Here is a 24,312-nt window from a genome sequence, read left to right as displayed (position 1 = left end):
AGGATATGTGAGAGGAGCAGCCCTGCAGACAGCCAGGCCAGGGCAGAAGGAGGGGCAGGAGGTGCTCCAGGTGCCAGAGCTGAGGTTCCCCTGCAGCCCCTGGTGCAGCCCACGGTGAGGCAGCTGTGCCCCTGCAGCCATGGTGGAGCAGAGATCCACCTGCAGCCCATGGAGAAACCCAACTGGAGCAGGCGGGTGCCTGAAGGAGGAGGTGACTCTGGGACAAGGCTGCACTGGAGCAGGCTCCTGGCAGGACTTTCAGATCCATGGAGAAAGGAGCCCGTGCTGGAGCAGGTTTGCTGGCAGGACTTGTGACCCTGTGAGAGACCCATCTCAGAACAGCCTGTTCCTGAAGGACTGCTGCCATGGAAAAGGATCCAGGCTGGAGCAGTTTGTGAAGAACTGCAGCCTGTGAGGAGGACTCATGTTGGATACCCCATGCCAGAGCAGGGGATAAGACTGTGAGGAGGCAGTGTGTGATGAACTGACTATAAGCCCTGTTTCTCATCACCCTGCACCTCTGGTGGGGAGGAAAAAGAGAATTTGGGAGCCAAGTTCAGCCTGGAAAGAAAGGAGGGGTGAGGGAAAGTGTCTTTAAGATTTGATTTTATTTCTTGTTATCCTGCTCTGATTTGATAGAGGAAAAAAAATATTTCTTCCCAAAATTAGAGTTGTTTTGCCCATGACAGTAAATGGGCGAGTTCCCTCTGTCCTGGTATCAATCCACCAATGTTGTGTTATATTTTTCTCCCCTGTCCTACTGAAGAGGAGAGTGATAAAGTGGCTTTGGTAGGGGCCTGGCATCCAGCCAAGGTCAACCCACCACAAAAAGCTGAATAAATTTGAGTACCTTAAGGTGTTACATTGCATATTAATGAAAACTGCTTCATTCTGGGTGCCTCTGTTACCAGAGAGTCTGTGAATTTGAAATAACTTTTGTGAAGGAAAAAATATAGGAAGTAAAGACACAGTCCCCTAGAATTCTGTGGGAGCAGTGTTCTCTGGTTAGGGATGGCAGGGATGCCCTGCTGGCACAGCTGTGTAGGGATGAAAACAGTTGTGTCACCAAGGTGCTCCTGTCTGGTATTTAAGAATAAAGCCTTAGGAACTATGAAAGAGGAAGGGCTCTACAAACAGTCAGCAAGAGTGAATGTTGTCAAAGAAAAGAAATTTAGGGTTGAATTGAAGGGCAAATTATGCAGAAAATTAAAACACAACATCTGCATGGACTTAGTAGTTTGTTACTTCAAGGGAATATGTAGGTGTTTTGTGGTTACATTTCATCTGACAACATATCCGTATATATTTTGCTCTATACTGTTGTTGTTATATTTAGTGGATTTGGGGCTGTTTACTGTTTTAAATAGCCCATGACAACCCAAGCTCTATGAGAAACTTAATCCACAGTTTCCCTTTTTACTTACCTGAACCATTATGACCTTGGGTTGTGTAAAATGAAATTTAAAAAATCTCATATTGACATAATTGAGGCAGGGACATGATCTAAAGCTCATGTAATGAGATAAATAGGAAAATCTTTATTTCCACTCACAAGTTTATTTCCAGTCTTATGTTCCATTCACAACACTGGAATTCATTGGAAAAACGAGGAATGTAACTACCACAACAACTTTTAAAAAGGTGTCTGCACGTGGCAACATGTGAGTAATCACAAGCAAAAGCTGCTTGGTGACTTGATTATATTTCTTGGCAGAGAATTCTTTAGAATATCCATGTTGACAACAACTTGCTGTTAGTTTAGTTTGTGGAGCTTTTGATTTCTAATGTGGGGAATAAAGGAACAAACTCCAGGAAGCTATGATTTATTGTAATTTAAAATGTCAGCTCCTTTTCCTGGTTTTTGGATGAGAAAAGCCATCTATGTTTAGAGGTGTTGAAGGAGAAAAGCTGTAGTGAATTTTGCAAGTGCTATTCAGTTTTATGCCAACAGTGATGGGAATTGGCTTGTATGGCAGAGGAGATGATGGAAGGATCAGAAGCTGGTTGACAAAGCCCTTACTCTCTAAACTGCAGATCCTAAAAAAATCTAAACAAAGTCATAAAAAAATCTAAATCAAGTCACAATTGGCTTTTGTGGCAGAGGAGGTGATGGAAGGATTATTATCATCAAGAAGCTGGTTGACAAAGCCCTTCCTGTCTAAATTGCAGATCCTAAAAAAATCTACATCAAGTCATAGTAATATATAAGCTTGTGGCTGTGTAAGAAGTCTCCTTACTATATAAAGTACTTAGCAAACCCCTGGGTTGTCCTGGTGTTTTATTGGTGACCCTGTGACCCAGCATAAATTCAAGGCAAAGGGCTGTTTTAACTGTGCCCCCTTCCCAGCTCAGAGGGGTGTGCTGCTAGCAAGTCATGGCTGTGATGGCAGGAAAGAATGTCTGTGTTGGGAAAATTAATTGCTTGTAAGCAAATGTTTTTAAAATGTGACATGGTTTTCATAATGTATACTTTTTGTTAGTGTTATGTATTTGGGGAATGGTAATAGACAGAGCTTGCCTAAGGATTGCTTTCTAAAATATTTAAATTATATAGCTAATGTTGTTTTCCGTGGTCTTTCTCTGACATCCACTGTGACATGGATTACTGTGCTTAACACTTCTTTGTACTGATAATATAACAACCAAGCATTTAAAATAAAATGCACATTTGCTGCTGAATATTTCCTTCTCTGAGAGGGCTAGATTAATGAAAATTAATGAGGTTAGGGAAATTTTGCTTCACAAGTGATCAAGTAAATTGGGCTTTGCACAGTCTGCAAAACGTTATTTTAACAAGACTGTATTACATTTCTGTTGTGCCTTCCATTGTTAAGGGTAATTAGAGAATATGTATGTTTTAATGAGAATAAAAGTTATATTAGAACCAAAAGCTTTTCTCCTAGTAGTCTCTGAGGTTGTCTTGTATAATATGGGGAAAATACTGGTTTTAACTGGCAAGTGTGTTTATTTTTCTTTTTGTGAAGTACTTTGTACAAGCAGCATGTATACTGTAAATAAAGGGTTTTTACAGAATTACATGGAAATGCACTACATAATATGTTTATTTAAGCGCTTTTTTTAAAGGTTTGAAAGAGGGTATGTGCAAATTAATATTCTGAGTTCTAGTTTGCTACCAAAAGCATTTGAAATGTGGGTATATTTTTTAGGTGCTAAGACATGTTAGTTGGGAAGAGTAGTACTATTCTAAGCCTTCTTTAAATTGGAGGTTTCCATAGGTTTTGTGTCTGAAATCAGCACTATAGTGATTCTTGGAAATATCTTATATGTGTGTTGTACACTGAAATCTTGTTACAAGCTCTGCTCCTTAACCAGTAGCTGTGTCCTGTGGGGTGGCAGGCCTAGTACCAAAGATTGTGAAATGACTTTATTGCTGAAAATCCTCCAGCATTCCAAACCCCAGCAAGGACAAGCAAGCCCACCCTAAACTGGTTTCCTTGGGTGGCACGGCACAGAAATAACAAAGGCATGACTCTTGGGTTTTTCCTGCTCTTTCAGGGAAGAATCCAGAGGATAGGTAGGGCTGAAAGCTGCATCTGGAGAGCAGTACTTTGTATTTGAATTCTTGTTCCAAGGTCTGGATCCTGCTGGCAGCAGCAGTAGGTGCTGTTCCTATCCCTACAATATCCAGAAGTCAAAAGGCAGGGAGCGAGTGGGCTGGAAATGGCACGGCGAGGAGCATTCGAATGGAGTGCAGAATAAGGATGTGCAGCAGGCACGTTGAGGTGTGGAAATGTCTTTGTGGGAAGGTAATTGGGATGGGGGCTTGGCAGGAGCTGCCTCGGCCCATGTGGGGGCGGCTGCCACAGGTTGATGGGCAGGTGATCCGGCAGGCTGGCCGGGCACAGGCGCAGGAGGGCTGCCTAATATGCTGTGTGCCCTAAGGGCCTGGGGAACACAGTTGGATTATTATGTTAATGCCTGAGCCTGCTGCCCTCTTCCTATCCCAGCTGGGCTCCCCGTTGTTAGGAACTGCTTTGCTCTGACAGTGGAGTAATATACTTCATGATTGAAAGGGCAAAGGGGCTCGCAAGGAAAGGGAGCAGGCCTGCACAGATATGTAAATGAAGGGGGGAAGCCGTAGGAGGCTTTGCATGTAGGTGTGGGTAGGAAGTTTATTAGGAAATGAGTAATATAAATCTGCTAATTGAATTGTTATTTACAAGTCCCCTTCCCTGATTTGTTTCTTTGTGCATTACCCCCCTAATGCTGATGTACAGTGAATTTGAAGTGCTTACCAAAGCAGGCACTTAGGTTGATTTATTTGAAACCGAGGTGCTATAACACACTGGTACCAGTGTACAGTGCTGACAATGGTGTATTTTTCAGGACTTTGATTACTGTTTCATGCTCTGCCACTCTATTGCTACACTATAGCTTATAGTGGTGATATGATTCTTTTATGTATTGTAGATAAGTATATCACTCTGAATTTTGTTGATACTTTGAGAGTAGGATATAGATACAGATTGCAGGAATACATTTGTTATGGTGTTAGAGCAAATTGAGCTTTGATTCAATGAGATGGTGACGATGTTGTGATATTTTTCTGAGGTCTTTCCTGCAGTACAATTGACTAAACAGTGACTGGTTTTAGAATGAATATATGTGAGAGATGAAAATGTGTTCCACGGGGGGGGGGCTTGGTGTTTGTTTGATTGGGTTTTTTTTTTCTTTATGATGATATAGCCTGATGTACTGAGTCTTTCTCTGCCTTTTATCAAGCTTCTATCAGTGGCAAAATGTGATTCAAAATACCAGTCAGGTGGGATTTCTAACATCCTTATTTGTCTGCTTTACATCCCAAAGTGCTGATCACTGACTAGTCAAAGAAATTCTGTTCTCTAAATTGAACTTTTGAAAGTGAAAGCCATTTTTACAAAACACAGCTAGTGTGTCAGATATAAAGTTGTTTAATAGATGAGGTGCTGCTCATGGAGCTGGTACTTGGTGTTTGTCAAAGATGTGATTTTTGTTTGCTCCTAGTGTATAAGATGTCTTTTTCTGCTCTTCACACATCTGGGTATCCCAGTTCTGCTCCTTCTCTGTGTTCACATGCATTGCTGCTCCGTCTTGCTCTTAAGAAGGTCTTGGCATGGGCACCTCCTGCTGTGCAGCAAACCTGGCAGCTCTCATACTTCTGACCTGGCAGCTGAGAATGCTCTTCTTGCACAGTGCTGTCCACTTATGCACCTTATGCTACTGCAGTACTGTGTGGTGAAAGAGAACTCTGGATCTAGATTGCTTCTGCAGACTTAGTGCAGATACAGGATGTTCTGTGCATGACTGAGCATTTCTATAGACCTTGCCTCACTGAGTGACCACGAACAACCATCACAGAATAGGAATTAACATTCTGTGTCCTGCTGGAGCCCTTGCACTTAACACAAAATTATTGATTTCTTCATTGAGGCGTCCCTGGTGTTCTTTGTAGGCAAATCAGAATGTGTTGTACCTGTCTTTACAGCTTATGAGTTAAGATAAGAAGACAGTTTTCACCACATAATGGTGAAAAATAGGAGCATTGATACAAAATAATTGCTTTCTTGTTGAAGGAGTGTATTTTTCAAAAATTGTATTTTTGTTTTTCTTTCACATTGTATCTACACATAGTTCTTGAATAACATCTCTGTGAATATGGAACTTGAGCTACATACTGTCTCAAATTGGGAATGTTTCCTTTCTTGTGCTTTTTGGTGTTTTTTTTTTTTTTTCCTTCTTCCCCCTATTTATGCAATTTAGACTTTGCAGAAATGCTTCATGATTCTTTCAGGAAGATGTGTTTGTAAATATTTTGTTCCAGGTCAGGTTAACTTTGGTCAGTTTTGCAAACAAATAATTCTCACGTGGTCCACATTTTTCAGTAGAACTTAGGTGTTCCATGTTTCCATTTCTCATGGTAAACTGATCTCCCTGGCTGTGTCTTCTCAGTGAGAATTTGTTAACAGTGCTGCGTTGTGGATCAGCTGGAAAGCTTTGTGTGGCAACAGTCACAGAGGCCATCTTCCACTGGGCATGGGAGAAATTCAGCTGAAAGCAGCAAAATAACAAAATGAAATTATTAAAACAGAAAATATCAAACATGGGGCCAAAAGTAGTGATTCTAAAGACAGGGGACCTTAGAGTTAAAGCACATGTTTAAATACTACAGTATCCCTTATGCTACATATTCCAGTTTTCAGCCAGCTCTGGGTGTCAATGGAAAATGTAGTGAATGCTGCCACAAGTGCATGTTCAATGTGAATGGCAAGTTTTTAACTTTGCAGTAAAACAAACTCACAGCCATCACAGCTTTTGGTGATCCTCTGCTGTCCACAAAGCATGAGTAGAATTTTATACATGAAACCCATAGGTTTTAGAGTTTTCTCTCCACCTTTTCTTTAGAGAAGTAGTGGTTATATAGTAATCTATATGACCCAAGTAAATTACTTTAAGGAAGTAACAAAAATATCTTCAATTTAGTTGCTAATGAGTTGCTATGTATTTTGTTTATATGTTTACATAATAAAGATATACATATATGGAGGAAAATTTTAAAGAACAGTTTCAGCGCCTTTGTAGTTCGTGATGTACTCATGCTGCTTGTCAAGTAATTGTGAAACCAAGTTTCTGACCTAGACTTGATTGGCATTTGAGTATTAATCCTTGCACTGCATGGAAGAGAAGCCTCTTCTACCTCTTTTGGATTAGAGGATGTAGCAGTCCACTTGAAAAATGGGGCAACCATCTGAGTCGAATTTAAAGATGTTTTGGGCATGATTGAGAAAAAGGGTGCTGTTAAATACCAATGCTGTAGTTAGTTTGTTGTCAGAGAAAAGATTGGACCTTCAGTTGTTACTGATCCACCACTGAATTCCTTGGGCATATTTTGGGGATATGTAATATATAAAGATGCACATTTAGGCACTTTCTGACTCTGTGAATGTGTAAGTTGTAGTTATATGAATTGCTAATATAGAGGGTGAAAGTAGCTGAGCAGCATTTCAAAGAATGCAGTGGCATGCATCAAGATTGATCCTTTTTATCTTTTGTGCAGTGGCTGTTATGCTGGTCTCTTGCTTATTGTATGCAACTTTTCCTTCTCTCTCTACCTCTGCCACAATATTGCAGTGTGCAGAATTTTGGCTGGCTCATAAAAAGGGAATTTCCAGTACCATATAATACTGGCTTATAGTAAAGCCTAACCTTTGGGCTAGGCTAAGGAAAAATAAATTGTTCTTCTTTGAAATATGGACATTTGTTGATGAGATGACAAATTCTGACACGAGCTCCAGAGCTCAGGATTCATGGATCTGTGCAGAGGGCCACACTTAATTTATATTTTACAAAGCTGCTGTTTGAGACAGCCTCCCCATGCTGTGGCCTTCCTTGCACTGCTGTAATGTTTCCCATCTCCTGGCATTACACAACTGATAGTGAAGCTGCTGCCAGTGGTGGTAGTGACAGGGACTTTCATAACAATGCTATTCTGGGTTGGTTTGGAAGGCATAGCAGTTAAAATGTCTGGTTCTACTGCTAACTGCCCAGAAAGCAATATGAGTGGGATATTTATAGAAAAATACTGGTGCAGGCACAGCCTTACAGTAAATGCAAAGGGCACCTTTTAAAAAGTGGCCTTGTGCTTTCATTTCACTTCAACGGGGAAGTAATACTCTTTGGAGTTGTGGGATGTATTGTTTAACTAGACCTCTAATCATGTTATGGATGATGTGTCTCCAGGAGAATCAGGGGACAAGACCTTTAAGTGTTTTTATCACAGCTTAAGATCTCAGAAAATGTGAACTTAAATAAAAGTATGTTCGGGAGGTTGTTATTGCTCTGTATCCTTTTGAGGATACCTTCCACAGGCTTTTCTTTTTTTTTTAGAGAGAAAGTCTCTTACAGTTATGAAGTGTTTGTCCATAAGAGAGGAACAAGTTGGCAGTACTTGTTTACCATTGTTCAGCTGAGCCTCCTTTATTAAATCATTGTTCAGCAATCTGTTTGTCCTGGTGTGAGACCCAGTGTCTTCATTGCTAAAGTTACAAACTGGGGTCCCTAAGAAATGCATGATATGCATAAGGCTTGTGGGTAATTTTGATACCAGAGTGGTTAAACTCTGGTGAAATTCGTAACTCTTTGCTCTCTAACCACGTTTCACAGGCCAGATGTATGGCAGCTAAGGCTTACACTTCTCAATATGTGAGTACAAGAGAGAAGTTACCTTGTTTCCCCCTGATTAGGAAAATGATGGAAATGGGCTTTCCATTTGGGGAAAAATGCATGCAAAAAGTTTGGCTACATGCCCATCCAGGAACTCAGCTTTCTGGTGTGTCAAAGCCACATGAATTTTGTGCAGGACTAAGTCAGATGCTGGAGCATGGTGTTTATGCACGTGTGTATTTGGTGTGAGAAAGTCTGTGTTGTAATGAGCCTGTCAGCTTTAAATCACTGCTTGTGCCAATGTTTACACTGGCACTGGGCAGTCATCTCAATGTTTGCATTTGCAATTTTTAAGTAGAAGAGAGGAAAAAAGAGAAACTGCCTCTGTTTATTCATGTTGGTATTCAAAAGTCCACTGTAGGTGCTCAGGTCACTGAGCCCCGTTGGGGTGGGTGACGTAGGAGCCAAAAGCAGAAGGCACAACTGTGTCCTGTGAGAGTGATTTTGTGTTTTGAGCTGCAGCTGGCAGGAGGATGGGAAAATTAAAGTAGATCTTCAGGGTACTGCTGGGCTTGGGGTATGACTGTCACACAAGATGGGGTGAGAAAATTGGTGGCTGTCTCTACTCACAGCCCTTCTCATTGTAGAAATGAAGAGGATCACAGTTGCTAGAAAGACTCCCTTAACCTTGGTAGCTGAAGGAATAGACAAGGCTTTGTGTGTAGCCTACATTTCTGTTTCTGAATCTGGCCTGGATGACTTTTTTTCCTGTTTTTCTTGTGAACATCACACAAGTTTTTTTCCCCACACAGCCACAGGATCATCTGGTGTGGATAAATCTTTGCCGTTTAGAATAAAGCAAAGAAATTATGAATGAAGTGACAGCATTGTACAGCTGATGGCATGGGCTACTCAGGCACTGTGCACTGTTTATGAAGTCTCTCATCTCTTCTGTAGCTGAGGAGACCAAATCTTGCTTCTTTCAATGTGAAAATGGGCATTCCAGCTCCTGACAGAGGTTCTTTCCTCCTGGCTTCATTCATGTGATCTTTCTGGTGACAAAAGCCTTTATTTTCATTGAGCTCAGTTTTACAAGTAATCTCAAGTAAAATGTGATACAGTAGTCTTGCTTTCCAACCTTTGCTAAACAGGGATTTCCTGTTACTCATCTATATGTTAGAATTGGTGGAAATTTGTAGAGTGACACATAAGTGTTCCTGAGACCTGAATGATTAATGTTTGCCATTTGAATTGTTAGCAAATTCTGATTTTTCCTCTCTAAAAAAAAACACCTCATTTTAATGCATATACTCTCCTGGTTTTCATTCTTTCTTCACCTCTTCCTGCCTCTGAGTGAGAAATACCATCCTGGCACTCCAGAACTCCCTTGGGCCATCCCAGTTGCTGTCAGTAGAGACAAGTTAGTATTTCTAACAAAAATAAAGTGAGCAGGATAGTTTTCTTTATCTGTCTTAGTATTCCTAAAATTATTGGTGAAACAGAGAAATCCTTCAATGGGAAGAACCACATACCTAAATAAGTGTGTCCAAGAAGCTTTCCTTTTACCAGATGTTTTAGTATTTGTAAATATTATTTACCAAAAGGTGGTGATGGATATGAGGAACGACAAAAATTGGGGAATTAAAGGCTGTTTTTCAACAGAAACAACTTTGCTGGTAAGGGGCAGTAACTCTGCCAGCAGAGGCCCCAGCTTGTTTCTGTGTTCTGCTTGTGGCACAATGCTGTGCCTGCCTGAAGCAGCACCAACTTCTGCTCAAGTGATGGCAACCTCTGGCAGCCTGGAACAGAGGGTACAGCCCTGCTGAAATGAAAACAAACAACAGATGAGTTATTCTGTTTCCGTTTTCTGGTGCCTTTTCAGTATCATTTCCATAGGATTCATGGTTTTTGAACATGGTTGAAATAAAGCAATGTTTCATGTTGTCAGCACAGCTCTAGGGGTGGGTTGGGGATTAGGTGATATTTTTGCGATTTTTTCTCAGTCAGCAAATTATGTTGGACCACAGGGGACATGGCAGTGGATAAATACATAATCCCCTCCATACTTTGGGGTTTTTTGGTTGGTATTCTGGAGGCTTCTTGGTTGGTAAATGTAGTTTTTGTGTGTGTGTATTTGTGATTCTCTGGATTTTTTGATTAATTTTTTAAAATAAGAGCATAAGGTTGTGCACATTTCTACTCTACTAAAATAATTAGAATAATGCGGTATTTTTATAAGAGACTTTTTGAACATCAGCACACTTTTTTTGGAAGATTTCTTTGGACTCAAAATTTAGTCAGTATCAAAGTTTTGTGGGGTTTAGTTGTTTTGGGAGGGTTTTGTGTTTTTCATATTTTGTGTGTTTGGGTGGTTGGTAGTTTTGTGTTTTTTGTTTTGTTGAAAACATGGCACAACTGTTGTGTTGCCCTATCACATGTGCAGCGCATGGGCTGGAGTCATGTCTAAGGTGTATTCTCCAGCTTCTGAGAATTCAGTATGGAGTGTACATACATCAGAGTCAAATCTAGACCCTATTTGTTTCCCAGAGATGATGCTGGAGTGTTAAAAAGGCATGTGCTCTGCCTTGGAGGGGGCAACTGGGCTTCTGGAGATTTGGTTGAGCAGTTAACACTGCCTCTTTCATTTTTGCCATGCTGGAGCAGGATTTTTATATGCATTTTAACAGTTATTTAAGAGTCCCCATATGCTTAGAAAGGAATCTGAATATATGTGCCTTTTTTAAAGCTGCATCATAACGAGGTTATTCCATCAATACAGTAGAATGACTGGGAGCTGCAGTTGGAACAATATGTAAAAATACAGCTTGTAAAAGATTTCCTTTATTAACTGTCATCATCCACAGAATATATGTTCAAATAAATGTTGTGTAATAACTAAATTTGAGATTAATAGGCCCCTTAAGAAACAGGGAAGTCATTCAGGATAGTCAGTGAAAAATAGCCTGTAAGACTGTAACATGCACATATTGTCCTGCTTACATGCTCTCTCTGGTGTCATTGCCATTTATCAATGTCGGCACGCTCTGTTCTCATTAAAACACTCTTGCACAAAAGCAACTTAATTTTCTTAAGAGAAGAGGACACCTGATTCAATTTAGTGCTCAAAACCAGGAACTTGAATATATTTTTTTTCCTGTCTGAACTCAGATGAATAGTTATGAACAGCAACACAGATTAAACCTTATTAGGCATATTTATATTCTGTTTGCAGTAACAGTGCTGTGGCAAATAGCTTTCTACAGAGATGTAACATCTTGTTATTGGAAACAGCAGTTAAGACATGAGCTGTGGTAACACAGGAGATTTTATTTTTAAATAGGAGATTGAAGGAGTTGTTTAAAGGGACTCTGCCAACTCATTCAAGTTACTTGTAATGTACTGCCTTCTTCCACCTTTTCAAACTACCCCGATGTTTTTGGGTAGATAAGATTTCCTTTTCTGTCCTGTTTGGTCAAATAATTTCCAGCACTTTATTTAGTCTTTCTTTTTTTTTTTCCCCCTTTCCTCTTCTGTCAAATGGTTGTATTAAAATTTGCAATAATAGTATCGATGCTGTAAAATCTTACACTACCATGTTGTGTTCTCTGTCCTCTATTGCATAATCCTGCACTAGAACTGTGAGAGTCCTTGTCTCTTCCCAGTTCTTTTCTGCTCTTCTGGGTTTTTCTTTCTCCTTCACTGTGCCTTGTGTGTTAAATAGGATAATTAGTCTTATTGCTGCTGCTTGAACTGCATATCCCACTAGTGTGTGGTACATCCCCCTAGTGCTCAGGTTTTAACTGCAGGGAATGGCAGACAGACACACAACAGCTCTGGGTGATGCCCAGGCTGCTTCCTTCCAGGATGTTCTGGGGCTGTTTGCTTTCATTACTCTGCATCTGTGGCCTTGACCCTGCAGTGTCCTTTCCTCAGAGCAGGGATGGCTTGGGGCCAGCCAGGCCCTGGTGTCCATGGGGTGTGCTGTCCCAGCTGTGGGGTGCCTGGGGGTGAGCATAGGTTTAAATACATCTAGGAAGGTTGTCTCCCTAAGGGCTGCCAAATGACACTGCAGAATCAAATGTTTTGGTATTGAAGCACTACACACATATTGGTGAGAAAATCTCTTACATTTTCCTCTGAGGTCCACATACAAAGCTGTGAGACACTGCACTTTCCCTGTGCTCTGCAGTAAAGTTCCTGTCTAGTTGTGCATAACAATTTCTTTGGAACCCTGCTGATAATGATAAAATGTTGCTGCTTGGCCCAGGTGTTCCAAATGTGGCCAGGGTGTGCTTTCCTGTTGTTTAATGTAGTCTGGATATGTTATTATCAAAACAATGTCTAGCCTAATAAATTTCATGACAGTTTAGTTTGATACCAAAGCCAAGGCAATGAAACAAAAATCAGAATATGTTCTGTATTTAATTCTTGAATTCTAAGCACGCTTGTTTGATTTGCTGCCCAGTCACCTGTACTTGACTGCTGCATGTAACTGATGCTGCATTTGAATACACACCTGGAGGGACAGGCTCAGCCCCTGGGTAGTGGCTTTGCCCTTTTCTTCCATCTTTTACCAGCCTTTGTTGCGAGGAGGACTTAGATCTCGTTGCTGCCACTATAGAAGTCTAAGCAGTGTTTTCTATACATGTATTCCAGGAAAAGGGGGAAGAGATGAAGGGCTGAAAGTTTGGGCTAGACTCTGGTGTAAGAAAAGTTTCTGCCAAGTGCTGCCAGATAGGCGTCCTTCCCAGGTGGCCTGGTCATTTCTCATTTGGAATTCTCCTTGGAAATGTAGACCCTCAGCATTATTCCCTAAGCCCAGTGCCATGCAGAGTTGTCTGAAATTGTACCTGCCCAACAATAAGTGAATTTGTTGTTTAATGGAGCTAATATGTACAGTTGTTAACTCAAGTGATGCTGCCCATGCTCTTGTACTTGCCTGTTGAGAGTCCTGGCAATGACTTTCAGTCAAGTCTCTTGAGTTGGTGCAAACATAGAAATTTGTCTTGTGGTTGGTTCTGCTGCTTTTGAACGTGGTCTGACCTTACATTTCAATACATGGCTATGCACTCACCTTTTGAAAGGACTTCACTGTGGATTTTATAGAGCTCTCCCCTCATACTAGTAGTAAATGCAATGAATGGTTTGCAAACACATGCAAATCTGAACTTGGAGTATTATAAAGACATCCAAATGTTTTTATGTTTTATTGTTTCATTTAAGCTGGCAGCAGACAGTTGAAGCACAAAAAGAGCAAACACTAAAAAAAGTGATGCAATAATAGTGACTAATAAATGTTTCAAATAGAAAATGAAGAGCCTGGCTGTATCATGTGTCAGCACTAATGTTTATTTGTATCATCCCTCTAAGGATTTCAGAGTGCTTTCTAAGGAATGAATTAATTTTGACAATGCCCTGTGAGGTATGTATCCCTTTGATAGAAGGGAGTTGGAAGCACAAAAGTGTTTAAATTCTACAGGGTTATGCTACTAGGTATGTTTAATTACAAATTGGAGCACTTGATTCAGTTTACTACCAGTTTGTTTAAACTGAACCAGAATCACAAATATAAGCCCCAGGTTTGTGAGTATGAGAAGAAATTACTTCTAAGTTTGTTTTGCAGGGAAAATGTTTACAAAGAAAACTGCAGATAGAGTAATTGACATATGTAAATCCTCCCTTGCTGAGGCAAATAATCTGGATAATTGTATTTTAATATGCAGTCTTCCTGTGGTTTTTTTTTTTCTCTTCTTTTGTCTGTAATGAGTGTTTAATCATCTGCTCTGGATAGTTTCTGACACTGCAGAGAAATGGAGTTAAAAACTGTAAACTAGTGTACTCCAGAACTGGTGGTGAATTGTGACTTTTGCACATGACTAGTTAAACAACTGAAGTATAAAATTTGTCCAAGGTTATTGTCTTAGTCCCTGTTATATGCTTGAGATTATTTTAAAAATCCAGGTATCTTCCAGATGGATCAGGAAGGAATAAAAGAGGTTTGATAATGGGCAAAATACCACCATCTAGTATCTCTCCTTTTCACCTTTCCAGACACAGAATTTCTCCTGAAAGTGGAATTGCAGCCTGTTTTAAGTAAAATCATGTGATATCTCTAGATGATCCCCAAATCAGGATTGGTAGCCATGTTCTAGGTTTGTGTGGATGGGTACAGTGTGTCTTTGCCTTGCTACATGAAGGTGTCTGTTGCACAGCTTCAAAGACAAGTAGAAAATCCTGATTTAATTCACACTTGTTGAAGAATTGTTTATACTACTCACGCTTCCTTTCAGCTATGATCTCTGGCAAGAGAAGCTGTTTGGACTTGTGCCTTCTTTTTTTTTTTTTATGTTCAAAAAAGAAATGCTGATGAGAGAGAGGTGTTAAAATATGTTACTGTAGTTTACAACTGTCAACTATAATGTTTTATTTAGCTGTATCTACTCAGATGCTCCCTCCACAACATGGAGTGCCATATGCCATTGTCCCTGTTAGTGAGCAAGTCAGCAAGGGTTTCCCAGCCTGCATTTGTTTTTGTATTTGGGCCACTGAGGAGCTGTGGTCCAGTGCCATCTTTTATTGATAGGGCCAGCAGAGGAGGAATCTAATGAAATTATCAAAGCTTTGAATTAATTATGAACTTGAATAAGAAAGCTAAGCTCTCTAGAGCCAAGGATCTCATTACCCATTCATTTTCATTGCATCCTCTCATGGAGCAGAAGGCAGGTTCAGCTACTGCTCCTACCCTGATTTTGGACTTTATTCAAACTTGCTCAACTCACTAACAGCCTCTTGTTATTAATCTGTGGCTGGAAGTGTCCAGGGTGATTAATTTGACTCTAAACCGGCACGTAAATGTAGATTTCCCTCCTCCCTTTCCTCTTACCTTTGCTATGTGGCTTTTCATCATCAGACTGGCTGCCACACAAGAGTTTCTGGTCTTTCTTGGTAATTGGGGAAAGTTATGCAAGACTCAAGTTTTAACTTCCTGGAATTTAATGAGTTCATAATGAGAAATAATACTGCTCTCTTGTATTTCCTGGATATTTAGGTAAGCACAAACACTTCTTAAGTCATTATCAAAATTGTTTATTTTCTTATTTTAAAAGATTTTGGAGTGAAAAGTAATGACATTTTGGCCTCAGTAGTCCGGGAGATTGTGGGATTTCTTTTTGTTGGGTTTTTTGTTATTCCTATTTTAAATTTGTTTGTCAAGCTACAGGAAATTCTCTCTGTCAATACTTTATTATGATGAACTATTAAAGTAGTTTATTTACCAGATTAATATTTCATTAATATTTTTTAAAGTGTATAAAAATGCAGTATTTTAGTTAAATCAGCTAATGTTCATTTTAATTATTAGTTCAGTGTATGAAAATTATGAGAGCACGAGTAGTGAGACCAAGCTTCTGTGTAATATTCTTAGTTCTTGTGGATATTCCTTTTCAGTCTATCGGCAAAGATTTTCTTCTCCTTCTGCTTTTGTCCCTTTCAGCACATTATTTATGAATGCATAAACCAGAATCCATCAGTCTTCATAAGTTACAGGCGACTGGCAATTTTTTAAGCAGTGGCTAACTGCCTAATGGTCTCTGTGTATGTGTGTATTTGGAGACTCTAATAGCTTGGTGGGTGGGGGAAGGACATTTTGTTCCTGCACTGTAGCTATTGCACCATTGGTGATATTTATCATTTTTTTCTCTCTAGGCAGCTGCAATATTTAATTCTGCTTTTGGAAGTTTTTTGGTAAGTAACACAATATTTCTAGCAAGTGCTTTAATAGTCTTATTTTTAACAGTATCATTGGTGTGTTTGGATTTTTTCACATAATTGTTGGTGGATTCAGATGGCAAAAATTTGAATCATCTTCCAGTTTATGTCACCATGCCCTTAAATATGGATATTGCAATTTCTTTTCTTTTTGTTAAACTCTTGAGAAAGGTGGTGAATAAATTGTCTCTGCTCATGGTAAATTAATAATGTGTAAGCACATCTTAATTTTCTCCTTAATGGGTTAACAGAACCTATTATTATGCAGATGTTTCAGACATGGGCATCAATATATTGATTTTTCTAATAAGGCCCATCAAATACTCATTATTTTCTATCAAGAGGCCATGGATTTTGAAAAGAAAACATGACCCAGCTGATCAGAGAGTAGATGCTAATTTACTCAGTGACTTGTCATTTGTTTAGCATATTTTACTGTCAGTGAAGCCACTCGATGTCTCTGAGGAACACACTAAAATAGCTGGATATGGGAAAGCAATCAATCCAGCTGGAAATATAACTGTTTCTTTAAAAAGCAAAGGCAGTATTTGTGGTCCTGATGGTCTACAAACATTTGGAAATGACACAGTAAAGAACACTAAATATATTTATGAAAAAAGGAAGAATAGATTTCTTTTACTGATGTGTTGCTTAGAGAGATACTAATGAATGTTAAGTAAAAAATTATTTTATGTGTTGACTGATTGTTCATTTAGGCAGCTAATAATTGAATTTGCTCTTACTAAAATTTATGCATGTTTAGAAGAAAGTGTTTATGATGCCAGTCTTGTATCCCAGTTTTATACTGTGATGTATAAAATGAATGAATGCTAAAAGAATCCAAATTACAAAATTGAAATAAAAATTGTGATACAAAATAACTCACTTTTTATACATGCCTTTTTTTTTTATTTTGTGAAAAGCTGACTTTTAGAACCTTAAGTATATGGAACTGTACTAGCAAGAGACAAAGTCACGTGGCATTTTGCAGTTGTGTTGTGTTGCTGCATTTTTGAAGGACTAGGCTGAAATTAGGAAGGTGGATATATGTTTTTTGGGTATGGATGACCTCTCACCCTCTGATATTTAAAATATCAGTTCCCAACTACTTGTCCTTTGTGTTACCTGTAATATTCTCCTTCTGTGGGGCTGCCTCAAACTGTGGAAGTGTTGGAAAAGCTTTGAAGTCTGTGAGTGTTATGTGAATGATATTTTCTCTTTGTTGCTTGGCACGAGCTCCTGGTTTCCCTGCTGTCTCCAGCTTTCAGGTCAAGAGGTTTCTGTGAATACCCAAAGGCTCAGTTCAGCTGCCACTTGGAGATACTTTTTGGCTTCAAGTATGAATTTAGGCTCCACTGCATTTGACTACAATGCTGGCTCCTAGTAAATCAACAGAGACATATTTTCAATTTCTAGTAGCTGTTTGCAGTTCTTTGAAGAAATCTGAGCTCAAGAAGCTGAGTTAGTTTTGTTTTCATGTAATACTCCTAATTTTGGTTTTGGTCTTATTTCATGATCCTTGGAAAGTTCTGCTTACACATAATTACCTCATTTCACTTTTTGTTCCCTTCAGGTCTTTTTGCAAATGTTGGAGCAGCATTGCAGTAAGAATTACTCTTACAAAGTTCCCAGAAAAGACTTTTCAAAAATATTAAAGATCAGCTAAAATGAAACCATAGTACCAGCTGATTTTTTCTAATTACAGTTTTTTGGGTTTTTTTTGGTTTTTTTTTTAGACTAACATGGTAAAGACACTGGTTGCTATTAAATTACAAATATATCGACACATTTAAACATTTGTTGTGGTAATTCTACTTTAAAATCATGATTATGTAGGGAATACATGTGTATGACACAAAGGAAATCACAAATATGTTTACTGAGTGCTTTGTTCCTACAAACTTTTCCAGTTATGAAGTTGATAGGACAGACCTTGTGGTTGATGTGTGGTAGTAGGCCAGGGTCAGCAGTAAGCAGAGTTGTTTTCCAGTAGTTTCACAGTGGTGTGGGTCTACATGACCATGAATTGAGCTGCTCGAGATATGGAGCACTGGCAAGCATGTGGTCACTCACAAAGAAAGCTTGCTGTTGAAAAACTGCCAAAGCATTAAGTACATATGTGTTTGTATATGTGTATATATATATTTCTTTCTTTGAAGTCAAAACCGTTCTATAAAATGTAAAAATAATTGACTTGTTTCTTCCAACATAATGGAAGTAGTTTTGGGAATCCATCAGTTTGTATTGGTGCCTAACTTATGGATTTGGCTATGGGTGGAGAACCTATGTCCTTCCTGTATATTCAATTCAGGATGAATGTAAATCACATCTGCATTTTTCTTAGGAGTGTCTAATGATGAGCTGTGTGTGGACAGGCTTAGATGGAGTTACAGACCTTTGTGACCAAAACTTTATGGGGATTATTTGGAAGGCTCTGACCTCAGCAAGGCTGAAGTTTTTCTGTGTTCCTTGTCTCACCATGTGTAGCACGTGGGCAGGTTGTGGCACTCGTGACAAAGCCAGGATGGTGTTTTCTCTTTTCAGACTGTGCCCTGTGGGCCAGTGCCTGTGTGTGATAGTGTCAAACTGGCTGATTTACAAGGGCTGAAAGATGTGCTGTGCTGATTGCTCTCCTGCCCCCACCACCTTTTTTTTTCCCTTAAGACTAGGAAATAGTGTTGAGAAGTTAAATTAACGTTAGTTGTGGAACAAAATGTTTGCAGGAAAATACTCGGTATAATGTTAGAATGATACTGAGATCAGCTTATTCAGATGAAATGGAACATCTTGTGATATGCAAGATGTAGAAATGCCAAATATGTCTTGATGAGCAGAAATGCACTTAGATTAAGGACCTGGGGGTGTTTCCATTGGTAAAGAGATTTACAAAAACTGCCAGCCAACCACAAAGTAATTCCTTTTTAAATCCACCAAAGTCCATCTTCCTATAAATATACAGACAAAACCGTACATGGAACGATACACTACATATTTACGTTATTTTATTGACTTAGTTTAATAATGTCTCAGGCCTAATTAAAACCCAGTGTTTGAAAAAACTAATTGTTACAGAAAAGTGTTTTTATATAGCTAGATTAGTAATAACTAACGATAGATGAATTCAATTTACATAAATTTCAGCCAAGAGAATATTTAGGCTCATACCATAGAGGATTGCTCTGAGCTGGGTAGTTAATATCATTATCTCCTCCCCTCGTTTAAGCAGTTTGCTTTACAATAATTGTGGAACATAAGAAGTGATTTCAAATTTTCCTCTTAAAGAGGTTTTAATATACTCTGGTAGTGTTTTACTCATACAGAGTGGTTGGTTGTCTCAAGGTTGCATGCACATGCTAAGATAGAAAGCACTGTGTTAGCTGCTTCCACTTGGAGGAGAGGATACTTTGCACCTAAAGGCTGAAGAAATTGCCTGGAATGTGAAGCGTAGGTCTACTGGAATTGTTAATGTTGTATGCATTGTATGCTTCCTAAGCATTTCAGTTCTGCTTTTAAAAGAAGACGACAAGTCCTTGCAAATCACAGAGCAATGGGCAGGAGACTGCAAAACATGCTGTGCTGCTGGTTGTTCCATGGTGTTTGCCGGAGTGGTTCAGCTCCTTTGACTTTGTCCAGCTGTCACTGAGGCTGCTCCTGCCCGGGAGGCGTGCTTGGCTGAGAGCTGCACTCAGTTTGCAAGTGACAATGTAATGCCTTGTGTGTGGGACATGGACTTCCAGAACTCTGTGTCCTCACAAAATGCTCTGCACTGCTAGACTGGACCAGTCTTGGTAATCTTTGTCTCTCATGGATCTCCTTTCTGCTTGAGACTGTGGGCTGGGAATCCCATAAGAATATCCAGCCTGTGGTGTTGAGTCAGTGTAGGCTGGTTCTTTGGTACCTTGGGCTTATGAACAGTTGGTGTGAAAGGAACAACCATCAGCTTCACCTTCCATGAAGAACTGAAACTGAGATCTGAAGGCCTGTGGGGACAGGAAGTCAAGAGGAAAATAGAGAATTCTGGGGACTCTGCTCTGGTGACCACTGGGCTCCTGAGAAAACAGCAAAGCGTTGTTTAAGAGTTCCTCCAGTGCTGCTATGGACTAGATTTTCTTTCTCTGTTGAAACATAATAGATGAAATGAGACTCATGTCAGGTGCCCATCATTCCATTAATCTCCTTTGTCCAAACTAAGTCTGTGTGGGTTTTTTCTGTTATCTGACCATTTCTCAGAGGGGACAGAGCTGGTTCGTGCCGTTCAAAATGCTCAAATAATTTTTGGAGCCGCCACATGGCTCACCAAATCAAGGCTAGTATTTTTATTTACATTGTCTTCCAAATGCAGGCTAAAGCTAGCAGAGAATAAAGTTAGCTTCTCACATATACCCAAAGCTTAGCTGGTTAATGAAAATGTATGGAATTCTTATCTAGTCTGCTTTAGCAGGCATAATGATTTACACAGCCTGACAGCACTAGTGCTGCAAGTAAATGCATTAGTCATAGTGTCCATTTTTCTTGCAAATTTGTGACACAGATTTAATTATGGGAATGACCAGCAACTTACAAATCTAATTTTGGTAGGCTGAGCCAACTTTTTTATTTTAATAACAATGGATTTTTTAGCAATGATTTCATTACCATTTAAAGAAATCCAACCATATGGAAATAACCAATTGGCTGAATTTATTTACTTTATTTTATCTTAGTGGATGTTGAATGGTTTTGTTTTATTTGGGGCTTTTTTATTATCACTTTTAAAATCTTATTTATTTCTAGGATAAATATCCTTATCTGTCTTAAGCATTTCTAGTATAACCATAGTAAATATTTTTCTAAAATCAGGCACATGTTTGTATACCCCTTTGTTCCATCTTAATTGTGTCTTTGCAGTATGAAAAGGGGCAGAGCAGTCATCTGGGATTCCCTTTTTACTCTGCTAGCTGTTTACAAAGAAATCTTGCCAGGAAGTCTGTTCACAACAGGTGCTGAATTCTAGATTCAATCTTGTTTAATTTCAAAGTGGAGCTGCTTTATGGAGAGCCACTGCACTCTCAGAAGTGTCTCCTCTTGCTCTGTGAGCAGGGATGCTGTGGGTCTATGGTCCAAATTCGATCAGGGTAGTTCTCCAAGTCCTGAGCAAGTTCTCCCTCATAATCAGCCACTAGGGAAGGCACCTTATCCTCGGAGGATTGTTTCTTGCATGAGTGGAAGGGGATGGCACATCTCTGCAGCAGTGAGTGTTTGGACCAGATAGTATGGACCAGGCAGGAAAAGTTCATAATTTAAATAATCTTGGGAGCCTCTTATGTTGCCTTACTGTAACTTATTTCATGGTTGGTGCTCAGATCTCTTTTTGTTGTTTAATATCCTCATTTTGATTTCTGCTAGATGGAGCTGAAATCTCAAAATAAGCTTGGGCATCATTGGCTGTTTCCAGGTTTTTTGCCAAGTAACTTGTCAAAGCATGTAAGACTTCACTCTCACCGTGTACTCAAAGTTCCAGTATACAGCATTCTCAGTTGAATACCTAAACTTGAGTTAGTTTGCACTGTTTTGGTACAAGCAAGGCAGAATAACAAAGCTTCCTGTGAAAGACAGCCTTTAGCACAGACTTAAAGACATGCATGATTATTTTTAGGGATTGTTGGGCATGTGCACCCATCCCAGTAGTCCTTTATTGATAATCTCTCTCCCTCCCAAAGCCAAGCTGACAGAGTGGGTATGAGATAGAATGAGATGTAGAATTTTTTAATAAATAAAACAGTAATAGTAAAATCTGCCTGTCTATGACTAATGCTAAACACTTTTTTAAAATTATAAAAAAAGAAAAAGTATAAAGGTGCAGTTCTCCAAAAGAAGTAAATGGGATCTTGCTCCCAAGGGATTGAGAGAAATTGGGTAGAAGGATAGGTGGAAATGTGAGTATTCGAACACCCACTGTGTGGTCTCACTGATGGCACAGTTGGTCTGAAAAGAGATGTAATTCACTAGGGATTTGCAGAGCCAGCCAGCACAGAGAACCAGTTAACAAATAACACTGCTGTGGTTATCTTTGATGTGTTACAGAGAAGGAGGGTAGGTAACAGTAACCAAGAAGAAAGAAAATGTGCTGGCAAGGTCTCAAAAAAGACAGTCCTCTAGAAGGCCAATGATTAGTTCCTGTATTTTTTTTCAGTGGTCAAGAGGAAAATGCCTTGAAATCTACCTAATAACAAAAAATGAAACCATTAGCTGTCAAATGTGTAGAAATTATGTGGGCTGTAACTTGTCTCAGGGCTTTCTCAGTTTTCCCATTAGCTTTTGCTACTGATCATTTAATTCATCTCACTTGGTCTTATGGGACTCAAGCAGTCAGTTCTGCCAAAAAAAGTTTGTTTAAAGATAGCAATAAGTAGGCCATTAAATACATCTCTTTGTATTATCTTTGAGGCCAAAAAATAAGCAACTGCTACCTTTCTAAAGATAAATATTCTGCTTTTCCCATTTCCTCATGATAGCAGACAGGTAGGATTTTTGTTTTCTTGCACCTACTTTTTTTGGTCAGCAACCTCATCTAGTGCACTGCTAGGCATGGTATTCTGTGATGGCTTTGTAGACAGTAGGTTGCCTGCCCCCATCATTCCTGTTTCCATGGATTAGCAGGATTTTGGGAAAAGAGGGAGCTGAGGATATATGTGCCAGTAGCATTTCTTGAGTTACTAAAACAAGCAGCAGAAGTGGATGTTGCTGGAGAAAATTCAGAGGCAGAACTCAGCATGTTTGTTACACTTTCAAAAGATGATGTGAGAGTTGGAGCAGCTTCACTCTTCCAGTCCAATTGTCAGTTCAGGAACTGCAAGGTAGAAGGGAGAGAAGGTTCTGTAGCCAAGACTAGAAACTCAAAGTGGCTTAAACTTTGTGATCTGGCATCTTTCTTCTGATCACATAGCATGGGGAAACTGAACATGAAATGTCTCTGTGGCTGTGGTGCAGTCCATCACCACAGTCATCGTTGTTAATGGAGAATGGGCACTGGAAATTTGCAAGAAGCTTGATTCCATTCTAAGTGGAAGCTAATGAGTTAGACAATCAAGGGTTGCCACTCTTTGGTAACTATTATTTGGAGAACATCTAGAGAAGGAAATATATGTGTTTAATATTATATATGTGTTTAATATTATATAATCAGGTGATTGCTTGGATTAGTATGTAAGTAAAATCTGCTGGTACAGTTTTAGCATAAAATCAGTTTGTCTAAGAATACTTATGTCATAATTAGCAATTTGTCATTGTCTCCTCTGGTATGAAAATATTGCATTTTTTGTCAAAAGAATGTTTATTTTGTGCTTTTTTCCCCTGGTTTTGCTTACTATGGTTTTTGGCCAGAACTTGAAAGAAAAAAAAAAAACAACCAAAAACCACAAATAAAAACAATTGTCTCAAGGTTGAAATTGCGTACAGAATCGAAAGGTCATGGGTTTAGTTTGTAATTCTTTCTTGTCTTCTATACTAGAATGGTTTCCTGTTTTTTCACTCCAAAATAAACAAAGTGAAACTAACAGAAAAAAATATCACCTGTTCTGCTATAAAGTAAGATCAAGGTGTCTGACTTCTAATTAAGTCACTGAACTTTGTCTCATGGAACTGTGTCACATCACTTGAAACTAGTTTTAAAAAATGTTTGCATTGAAAAGCTGCTTTATTTGCTTCTGACAACTCTTGGAGAAATATATCTGTGCTTTTAAAAAAGAAAGTAAAAATATACACTACAAAACTTTGAACAGTTTATTTGTAAAGCAAGAGATTTAAGATTCTTGCAAGAATTTAGTTGTGTCTGTGGGAACCAAATGTTTGAATTTATTGGTTCTTTATGTTAGGTAGGCTGGTTCATCTAGCAGAAATTGAGAAGGGAAGCACTGTGAAAGAAAATTTGGTTTTTATTTTGCCCTCTCTAGTATCTTTTAATACTAGAAGAAGCATTCCTCTGCATTCCTCTAGGGCTGTGGTTGTACACAAACATGTAGTCATTTGGCCTGATTTAAGGGTAAATGTTCCCTGCAGACAGATTTGGAAATGCACAAAATATGTAATTTTCTCTCTCACTTTTAAAAAATTCATCAAAAGGAAATGAAAATGTTTTTAGAATCTGCTGTTAATGTTCTCCCCCAAAGTTTTAGCTTCTGATTGAAATGGAGCAATGTTCTTTTCTCTGTGCTGTAACTTTTAGTCACCTGCATAAGAAAAGTGTGTGTGGGGTGAGAGGGAGGGGAAAGAAATCATCCTTTCCTTGGGAATAGGGATATTTAAGCTCCTGTTTTGTGCTTGATTTGGACTTTGAACTGGTGCTGCTGCAAGGAGTTGTTTCACCCAGCAGCTGTGTGTGCTGTAAAACACCAGCTGCTGTGCTGA

The 24,312-nt window shown here is 39.1% G+C and overlaps 1 protein-coding gene across 1 annotated transcript in view; it reads left to right on the top strand.

Moving 5' to 3' along the window:
* The window catches only part of SLC10A7 (solute carrier family 10 member 7), a 140,193-nt gene that overhangs the window by 30,948 nt on the left and 84,933 nt on the right, over window positions 1-24,312 (top strand). Inside the window, exon 5 of the mRNA XM_063156742.1 lies at window positions 15,865-15,903. Within this exon, the coding sequence (XP_063012812.1) occupies window positions 15,865-15,903 (39 nt within the window). The remainder of the gene's footprint in view (window positions 1-15,864; window positions 15,904-24,312) is intronic.

Source organism: Melospiza melodia, chromosome 5 (genome assembly GCF_035770615.1).
Source record: "Melospiza melodia melodia isolate bMelMel2 chromosome 5, bMelMel2.pri, whole genome shotgun sequence".
Taxonomy (NCBI): Eukaryota; Metazoa; Chordata; class Aves; order Passeriformes; family Passerellidae; genus Melospiza; species Melospiza melodia.
Note: the sequence above shows the minus strand (reverse complement) of the source record. Positions and strands in the feature narration are given on the sequence as shown.